The 10,495-nt window shown below is 40.0% G+C and overlaps 1 protein-coding gene across 2 annotated transcripts in view; it reads left to right on the forward strand.

Moving 5' to 3' along the window:
• The window catches only part of IMPA2 (inositol monophosphatase 2), a 52,466-nt gene extending 44,927 nt beyond the window's left edge, over positions 1-7,539 (forward strand). Inside the window, exons 7-9 of one of the 2 annotated variants that reach the window (XR_011361659.1) lie at positions 226-377; positions 766-1,024; positions 3,065-3,123. Coding sequence is in view for 1 of the 2 variants with exons in the window: in XM_069957795.1 (XP_069813896.1) it covers positions 226-377; positions 3,065-3,177 (265 nt within the window). In the remaining variant the exon portion in view is untranslated. Of the gene's footprint in view, positions 1-225; positions 378-765; positions 1,025-3,064 lie in introns of both variants that reach the window. The other variant, XM_069957795.1, reaches the window with a different exon arrangement.
• The last annotated feature ends 2,956 nt before the right edge of the window (positions 7,540-10,495 follow it).

Consider the following 10,495-nt stretch of genomic DNA (forward strand, 5'->3'; position numbering starts at 1 on the left):
AAACGTTGCTGACCCTATTTTTCTGGACGTTAAAAAAAACGGATCCGTTAAACGGATGCTGAAAACGCAATGTGAACCTAGCCTAATTGTACATTCTGGATTTCAGTTGCATTTGTCTCTACAACAAATTAATGTACTGCTGTGTGTACATATAGATCAAAATGAAGAGGAAAGGCACAATTCTAATTTATTATTTTTTTTTAATTCTTCTTTGTCTGTTTACAGTGTTCGAGTGATTGGTAGTGCCACATTAGCCATGTGTCTCCTAGCATCAGGGGCTGCTGATGCCTATTACCAGTTTGGACTGCACTGCTGGGATTTGGCAGCAGCCACTGTAATAATTCGAGAAGCTGGAGGGTTTGTAATAGACACTTCAGGTAGGTGTTAATCTATATTTAAAAGCTTCAGTTTCTGTCACAAATTTATCTCCTAAAACTACAGAGTTTTTTTGTAATCTGTTTGACGAAAATATTGTTTCCTGCCAAGAAATGTGTTATAATATGAGAAATTAGAATTGTGACCTACGTTGAACCCATATAGTCATAAGCATTAGTAGGCGTTATAGTTTTAACAAACTTTGAATTGATTAATAGTGCAAGCAAATATAGAAACGTTATATAAATATGCACAAGCCTAAAGGAGAGAAATGGCTGCACATTGCACCCATGTTTGACATGAAAGCTTATTCAGCTACATTAAAAACAAACATCATAAGTTAGTGTATATATTTTGATCAAACCATATTGCCTCATGTACAACGTGCAGGTCTCTGAAACACACGAGTCCCTAACCAAACAACACTGTGCCAGTCAGCGAACGCAATCCCCGCAAAGCGTGTACAGGCAGGGATAAGGAAGCCACGGAATGGCCCTGCAACACCAATGTCACAGGACCAAACCCCAAGGGCCCCCCCAAACCCAGCAGGCGCCACTGGCGGAGAAAGCTACCACCAAGCAACACAAGTGTGAACAAGCTGTTACCTCTCAACATTGCTCCTGCAGGTAGAATGAGAGAAACAAAGGAGGTACTTACTATATGTACACAGGTGCTTCCTGCTAATTTGGATCACATGGATCTTAGAAAAGAGGACTGCTAGCCACAATGAAAAAAGGGACAGAATACACAAAATATATACATACATATATGCACAAAGGACAGAAATGGCTGCACATCGCACCCATGGTTGATACGAAAGCTTATTCAGCTACATTAAAAACCAACATCAGAAGTTAGTATATTATTTGATCAAATAATATTGCCTCATGTACTAGTGCAGGTCTCTGATACATAGGAGTCCCTAACCAGCTTGTTCACACTTGTGTTGCTTGGTGGCAGTTTTCTCCGCTGGTGGCGCCTGTGGGTTTGTGGGGGGGGGGGGGCTTTAGGGTTTGGTCCTGTGACAGTGGGGTTGCAGGGCCATTCCGTGGTCCCCCTTCCCTGCTTGTGCATGCTTTGCGGGGATTGCGTTCTCTGACCGGCAGTGTTGTTTGTTTAGGGACTTGGTTAGAGACCTGCTTGTTGTACATGAGGCAATATGGTTTGATCAAATTGTATACCAACTTCTGATGTTGGTTTTTAATGCAGCTGAACAAACTTTCATGTCAACCATGGGTGTGATGTGCAGCCATTTCTGTCCTTTAGGTTTGTGTTTATATAAATGTCTTTCTCCTGTTATCAAGCATCCTTCCCTTAGCCTACCTTCTAAACAGCAACCTTTGTTTACTGGTTGTGAATTGTAGCTAGCTCAGAGGTCAGATTATAAGCAATACAAGTCTATGGTGGGGGAAATAGGAGAGAGAGTGCCAAAGAACACACTTATTGCCGAAAGACCACTAAAAGACAAATTTGTTAATAAAGGTCCTTCTACATGAACAGATTTGTTTGCGCCAGCAGCTGCAAACAAGCACCGATCAGCGAGATTGGTGCTCCTTTTAAGTGCCTTTACACAGCATAACAAACTGGGCAGCCGGGCTGCACGAACAATCCATGTATTGGGATGTGTGGCTGATTGCGATAAATTTTGAAGCAAGCTCTAAAGACTCAATCAGCTGAGGATTGGGCGTTTTCCTGGTCCTCAGCTGATCGCTGTCATTTTTACACAGGCCAATTATTGGCTGCAGGAGAGTGTCTTACAACACTCCTGGAAGCTAATTGCACTGTGTAAAAGGCCCTTAAGAAATCTCACCCCAGGGATTTGTACACATTTAGACTGCTCACTTCAGCTTTATCATCGTTTTCTATGTTGATTGTGTGTGTGTGTGTGTGTGTGTGTGTGTGTGTGTGTATGTATGTATATATATATATATATATATATATATATATATATATATATATATATATAAAAATATTTGTGTGTGTGCGTGCACAGTGTATGGCAGACACTATGGCCGTCGGCCTCCACTCACCAACCAGATACATTGTTGCTTCTAATGTACTTACTTCAAGTGACTTCTTAAGATAAGCTATTGTAACAGGTATGTTCTCAAGTGGTTACTCAGGTATATTGTTACATACAGATCACAGGTGTCTAAACACTGTGACTAGTGATCTCTTTTGGTTGGTGGTTTGCACAGCACCAGCCCAACAAGGTGCTATGCAGAGAACTGCAACACAAATGCATTAAAGCGCATCAGAAGCTGAATTGCAGCAGACAGATTCTTAGAGCTGTTGGTCAGAGACACACAAGGCACTTCTCATACCTTCACTGGAGAAAAGCGTTTTTTCTACATTCAGGAAGCACAGGCAAAAAGGCTGTATGGCTGTAACCCCCCCCCCCCCCCCATTAATTTAAGGCATCTCTCAATGTCTGTGCAAATCATGCTATAATTTTACACCAGTGTTCATGGGTGACTTATAGAAGGGTGCAGTAGCCTACACTCCTGCTAAGCTCAGATCATGTAGTGAATGTAAGGTGTGGCTTGCATAAAAATAAGTAACTTTTAATAATCCAGAATTATTATTATTTATTAATTTATTTTTTTGGTGTGTTCTGCAAATTTCACTTACAAATTAACAGCAAATAGGTTGAAATATACAATTTGCTGATGACATTGTGTTTCTCTAGGTGGACCTCTGGACCTTATGTCATGTCGTGTGGTAGCAGCTGGTACGATGGAGCTGGCAAAGAGTATAGCTCATGAGTTGCAGCCTATTGACTATGGAAGAGATGATGACTGACATTTAAGACTTACTGTATGTTTACCTATCTGTGGACATACACACACTTACTTTGGTGTACAAGCATACCATTGTTTTTTACTTGTATTGTTTTGTGTTTTTCCAAGATGGGTAGAGCATTGTAAATGTGCTTCTGTTACTATTATTTTAGTCACTTTGGTTTGTTAGCAAAGAGTTTTTCTTTATTTTAATTTTTGCTGGCAAATTGCCAGAAGATAAGCAGATATTTTACATCTGTCCTATCATTTTAATCCAAGATGTTATGTGAAATATACAACTAAAATTAAACTTTATTTTTTCACAATCCCTTTCTAAGTTTCTGTGAGAATAGAACACTACTGCTGTTTGTTGGGCTACGCCTAATATAAAGAATTCTAAAATGCAATCTTGCTTTTATGTAAAATTTATGAACTATTATTCTGGACTAACACACCGTATTTTTGTTGTGCTTTTGCTTGCATTTCTTTGTTTAGGTAGAAACACTGCATAATACAATCCATGTTTTACATGTGCAGCATTCTTACATTGAATAGTAGCTTGAAAATCGGAGTGTAAATTTATTGTGTGGGCATTGTATTGTAAGCCTTAAAGGGGAATGTGTTGTCAAAAAATTACTTATTGTTTAAATCAAGAAGTTTTTATGTGTTTGGTAATGTTTAATGGTAATGTTCTGTCTGATAAGTAGGGGGCTGCTGAAAAGTGATCTGTACAGCATTACAGCAATAGGTGACACCTCTTGATATCAAAAATAATAGCGACTAGGCCCCCTCTTCTGTGGAATGATGTCACAAAGTATGTTTACAAATGTGTCTTATACAAGAAATAGGGTGGAAAGATGTTCATTGTGTCTATGCTCATTAGGGGTCCTGTAAAGCATATCATTAAATGCTGTTAAAAACAGCCCACATAATGTACTACAAAAAAAATTATCTAGATCTAATAAGTAAAAACTAATTTGTGCAATACATTATTTGAAAGAGGTGTTCTGTCCCCTCTTTAAAAATGACTTTGCTGCTGAAAGGTTGGGGTTGGAATGTGGTGGTATGTCTAAAAAGAAGAAAGTCCCCCAGTCTTCCCTCATGCTTTCCTTTTAAGCAGGACCTGCCACCTCAGCCAAGACAGGACACTGCTGTGGGCAGTGATTGGCTGGCTGATGCTTGTTTTAACCCCTTAACAACCAATGATTTGTTTTTTGTCATGGGGTAGTTAAGATGGTGTGGAGAAGGCTTGGGCCCTAACCCCTTAAGAGCAGCAATCTTAAGCAATTACAGCGTTTAAGTGTGTCAGCAACAGGAGCGACACCTGTCCCTGACCAATTGGAACACCCGGGGGTACAGTATAGATTTAAAAATTCCCATACACGTTATACTTTGTCAGTATATAGTGTATGGGTCTCTCCTGACTGTGCACTGACAGAAAAAAAAAATAGAAGATTGCTGGCAGAAAAAGACCATGTGGATCATTTAGTATTTCCTTTTTTATCGCAGGCAGGTTTACAGTCATTGTAGATTTACCTACCACATCTGCTGGAAGTTTGTTCAAAGCATATACTACTTTTCCAGTAAAGTAATATTTTCTTGCATTGTATCTGATTGTGCCCCCTTGTTCTTGTGTTCTGATGATGGAGGTGGTGGTAGGGGTTGGGCATAATGGAAAATCACTGCCTGACCCCTTTGTTCTGGGAGAGATAACCCTCTCTTCTTCATTGAGAACGAAGGAATGCTTAGCTGTGCCAAACTTTTCTGTGTATGCAGTACATGTAGTACATAAACATGGTACTAATAGCACAGAAAAATGTGTTTCTGTGCTGATCAGCAGTCACCACCACAGGCAGGATTGTAACTAAAGGTAACACCTCTATTATAAAGCTGGAAGCTAATAAACAGGATCCGTCATTGACAACAAGTGATGGTCACAGTTTACCTCTCTTTGCTACTTCCCCAGTGACCTCAGGTCATAGAGCATGCCTAGGACACTCCCTATTAGATGTCAATCTGTAAAGCAGATCACTGAACTGCTGTTACCAAAGTAAAGCTTCAGCATGGGCAAGATGTCTGCCTATATACTTATGTACAAAAAAAATTAATAAAACTTATAATAAAACTTTTTGGGAAAAGGGTTTGTTTTAGTATCTGTCTTAACTGGTAAAAGAAATTAGGTGACTGTTTACTGACACATTTTTATGAAGTGGCAACCATTAATTGCTCCTGGCCAACTTTTTAAACTAAGAAATCTAAAAAGAAAGCTGTATAAACTGCATTTTGACTGACTCCAGACTTTCACTGCTAGATCATTTTCAAATTTTACAACTTTTTACAAAACTAATTTATTCAAATGTTTTCTGAAAGTAGACACTTGGCATATTGTAAACTTGCACCTTTTTCTGCATTACTGAGAACTAGAGAATTTACAGTATAAGCTGAGCGCTTCATTAGCTTGTCAGCTGGCTGCCATTGAACTCCATGCTGCTCCTCTCTGGGTGCCAGGGAAACTGGAAGAATTGTCCTATGACTGTATCCCGCTTTTTCAGACAAGCGGAATTTAAAGGCAGCCGGCTGATAAGCTGACTGCCGAGCTAACAAAGTGCTTAGTTTATACTCATCTCTGATGAAGTGAAACTTTATCCTGCTCCACCACTTCAAATACATTCTGCATGCCAAATATTACACATATGTTACTACTTGACACTTGAATAGTAAATTATGGGGGTTTTAAATCTACACACTTGCCCTTACCTTCTGGGTGCAACATGTATTAAAAGTCACATGTTTCATAGGTGTGCTTATAGAATAATAAATATATTAATGCACATAGTTAAAATATTGATAGTTTTCTCAATATTTTTCATGCTTGGTATGTCTTCATATAGAATAATTATTTGAATTAAAGCAAATGACCAGTAATAACATTTATATACCACCATGTCGGCTGGTGTAAAGCTTTTTTGAATCTGCCACCTGGTTCTTGTTGTATTTGACTGTAATCCGATATGCTAATTAGGGCCGTTGTGCAATGAAAGCCTTTCCCTCCGTGACACGCGCCTCCTACAGTCCTGACACTGACCGCCACTATTACCTTAATTTGTAGTGGTATTGTAAATGAGAAACCTAGACTGCTATAGACTAGAATTGTATTTTCTTTAGCGACCGATATACAGGTTCTGTTTGGGATCAGATGACTGTGAGGTCTTGCAGCAAATACTGTATTTCTGTCTTTGCTGTAGAGGGACAAATGGTCCCAACCGCTGCTTTTTTAAAAAAAATCTGGGAAGCCATCGCATAAAACAACCCATCATTCTTATTAGTGATATGAGGGACACTAACATCTCAGCGATATGTCCAGGGCCACGTGTAGCATCTCATGGTAGGTCTTCCACCTCAATTCCCCCCCCCCCCCCCCCCCCCGAATAATGAATACCCACAACCAGCAAGGATTTGCCAGGAATGTCACCACCAGATTACATTTTCTTGGCCTGCCGGTCACTACATTTGTAGTCAATTTAGCATTTATGGCACCAGCTGGGATGCCGGCTTCAGCAACCTATGTGCAGGATCTACAGTCCCAGCTGCAACATCTGTGGGCAGATGTGCCACAGGATGCTATATGGAACCTGTGGGCCTCCATGCCTAACCATATCTCATCTTGTATTGAGGCGGCCCAGCAGGGTACTAGAGCTTTTCAAAACTTTCTAATGTTTTCGTCAATAAACATATCCTTTCGTATTCACATTGTAAACACTTTACAGATATAACCATTACATTCACACATAGTTTCATTCATCCCAACAACTCCTCCATGCTTTTTTTTTTTTTTTATATTCTGGTTAATGGATGTACATAGATACTCTAGACTGTAATTCTTGAATGAAAGGTCAGTGCCATAAACCTGACGATTTTCTGTATGTTTTGAGAGCACTGTTAATTTGTAGACCTGCATGTTTGTTGAAATTTTTCTTTTTCCCCCCCAAAAAAATTTGTAAAATGTAAAAAATAATAAAAAATTTAATGTGGGTTAATTTGTAGGTTGAATTAAACATCTGAAAATGCCTTTTGATAATTTTGAATTGTATTTCAATAGGAAAAATAATATATAATTGGAAATGGTGAATGTTTCTTACTGGATTTAACTGAATCAAGTTCCTATGTCACAGCATGTGTGATGGTAATGTAGTGTGCAGACACCAAGTAATGTGATGATTAGTATTTCTATCTAAAGCAAACAAAATGGTCAGCAGAGTGTAAGAGACAATAAGTCTCATCTCATTGATGAACTCTGCTAATAGCAGTGCATCAAGTTGCTGGAAGCCTATGGACTCACGCATTGCTCTATACAGAACATCGTGTTCTAGAATAAAAAGAACTCTGACTGCACACAATCACCATGACAATAAAAGTCTGACCTGAATTCACCAGACTGCGACAATTCATTGCTAGCCCTTACACTGCAAGCACTGTATGGTGTTGGTTTTCTCCATAAAAGATCATTTATCTCTACTGTATCATACATGCAAAAGCTAAAGAAACTATTAGATTCTCTGATGTATCATTTTAAATAAAAGTAACCATTGTAGAAAGGTTATTATCTTATTCACAGCCTATGCTATGAATGATACTGTGAGTTTGGGTCCCATCTTTGGGACTCCCACCTCTTGGGAGAAGAGGGGTCACATGACCAACTGCAAATTCAGGGCACTCTCAATGGAGTTTAACAGAGAGGTGGCCATGCTTGCATTTGACCCTCTCCATTAAAGGGAATCTGCCAGGTGCAATTTAGGTTCTAAACAGCTGACACTGTTAAAGGGGTTATCCAGCGCTACAAAAACATGGCCACTTTTCCCCCTAACCCCACCCAAACTGGGGACAACAGTAAGAGGAAAGTGGCCATGTTTTGTAGCACTGGATAACCCCTTTAAGGCCTTTAATCTCACTAAGGGTGGGTTCATACTGAGGAATTGTCGCGGATAATGTTCACGGAATTCTGCTGTCTGTCCGCGCGCGTGACAAACAGCGGAATTCCGCTGACATTATCCACGACAATTCCTCAGTATGAACCCACCCTAATAGATGCTCATCTGTGGCTGTGTAAGACTCTTAGAAAGCTGATAGCCCAAGAAGGAAAATGGCACCTTTCAAATATTCATACACACACACACACACACTTCCCATCCTAATCCCTTCTTGATGTCCGTCAGATAGAAGCTAAGTCCCTAGCAGGTTCAGGGATGGGAGGGGGAGCAAGGAAGTGTTACAAACCCTGAGCAGTTTGTGAGTTAGGGAAAGCCTCTCAGCCTCATTGCACTGCAGAATAACAGCTGTTTTCTACATTCTGGATGTACAGTACAGACAGATATATGAAAGGTACCATGTTTCTCCTTGACCTAATGGCTATCTAAGAATTTCAGCAGTTGGGAACCTGAATTACAGCTGACAGATTCTTTAAACACTGGAGATTACAGTTAGTCATTCAAGCAGCAATATAAGTTTACCATAAATGCTTATGAAGGTAATTAAGGCTTTTACTATGAACAAATGTTTAGGCAATCCATATTATTATGCCATAACTTTGCTAAACCGTCTGTTACCACTGTGAGATGCAGTAACAAAGAAGAAAGCTTATTCAGCTGTTTCTGTAACTTTCATAGCCTTCAATGGAGAGTGATGGTATGCAGAAGAAATCTCCAAAGCCAAAAAATCACTCACATGAGCAGCCAACTCTTAAATGGGAACAAGTAGAACAACGGTGGTTCCATTGGTCATAAATGAGCCATTCTATGACACATCCAATAGATATGCTCCAGCTCCAGGCTATATTCAAATGCAATTCACACACCACTACATTATAGGCAGTGTTTCGTTCCGCAATTATGTGTTTGCACTATGAAATGTCCTATTTTTTTGCAGCCAATTTGCAAATCTATAAAAATTGTGGATGTGTGAATAGTTGCATAGAAAACCATGGGACAAAATTTGTGGGCGTGTGAATAAGGCCTATGTGTGCATTATTTACGTCTGCACAGAGCATAGAGAGCCCCCGTTTGAGGAGGCAAAAATTGTCCCTCAATGCCCTAAGAAAGTGTACCAGACACTGTAAATTTTTTGTTTTTAAATTTTCTTTGTTAAATCAACGTTATACATCCTGTCAAACTGTGGTCCATGCTCCCCATGCTCATTAAAGGGGTTGTTCAGCGAAACACTTTTTCTTTCAAATCAACTGTTGTCAGAAAGTTATATAGATTTGTAACTTACTTCTATTAAAAAATCTCCAGTCTTCCCATACTTATTAGCTGCTTTAGGTCATGCAGGAAATGTTGTTTTATTTTCAGTCTTACACAATGGTCTCTGCTGACATCTCTGGCCGAGACAGGAACTCTGTGGATGGAAGCCTGCCTTGGCAAGCCCTTGTCATGATCGCAATACTCGCACCTTGAGTTAGACCTTGACAAAAATAGGCCACCCGGTGTTTCCCTATTTATGTTCCAATACTCGCAACTGAGTGGGACTTTAGGGGCTATTTATCAGGGTGGTGTGGTGCTCTCCCCATCATGGAGGCACCCCGTGGTAACAGGCTAGAGATATCTGGTTATCCCGTGTTTTGAGACTCGCAACCGAGACTCTTGTTTTGCATATTTAAATTTTGGGGGGCATTAGTGGAGACTTTTGATTGAGTACTTCATTGGAGTTTTTTTTCCACTGTTCTCCTTAAGTTCAGTGATAACTGTGTTTTGTTGGCTGAGACAGGAACTCTGTCTCGGTTTTCTTTAAATCCCCATCGAAAACCTCTTCTTCTCTGGACAGTTCAGAGAAGAAGAAGTTTTTTTCTTCCATCAAAAAATCTTTAGTGAAGGACATTGCTACTTGTAAGATTGCCCTAAATCAACCACATATTAGATCATTCAATAGAAATTAGAATTAGAAATTCAACTGATGTAAAGAAGATGGGTTCAGGGCACCCAAGTCGAGGACTAACTCCTAAAAAAGAATTCAGCTATGGGATCAGTTCAACATTAGAGATGAGAAAACCGGCCGAGGTTCGGGTTCGTATGAACCTGAACTCTCGGCTTCTGACTGCCACTGTCTGCCCGCTCTGTGGAGAGGGTGGATAAAGCTGGAGGACCGCCTGGAAAACTGGGATACAGCCTCGGCAGGTTCGCTCATCTCTATTCAACACCAGTGCAAAGCTTCCTCAGGAATGGCTGCAGACAGGTGTAAGGGGGCATTCACACAATCTGTGGTTACAGTCCATGCACGGAAGATGTGCTAGGAACCAAAATGCAGAATCACAATTCATTATGATGCTGTGAGCTTTGCAAGTGTTTAAA

Source organism: Dendropsophus ebraccatus, chromosome 2 (assembly GCF_027789765.1).
Source record: "Dendropsophus ebraccatus isolate aDenEbr1 chromosome 2, aDenEbr1.pat, whole genome shotgun sequence".
In the NCBI taxonomy this organism is placed as follows: Eukaryota; Metazoa; Chordata; class Amphibia; order Anura; family Hylidae; genus Dendropsophus; species Dendropsophus ebraccatus.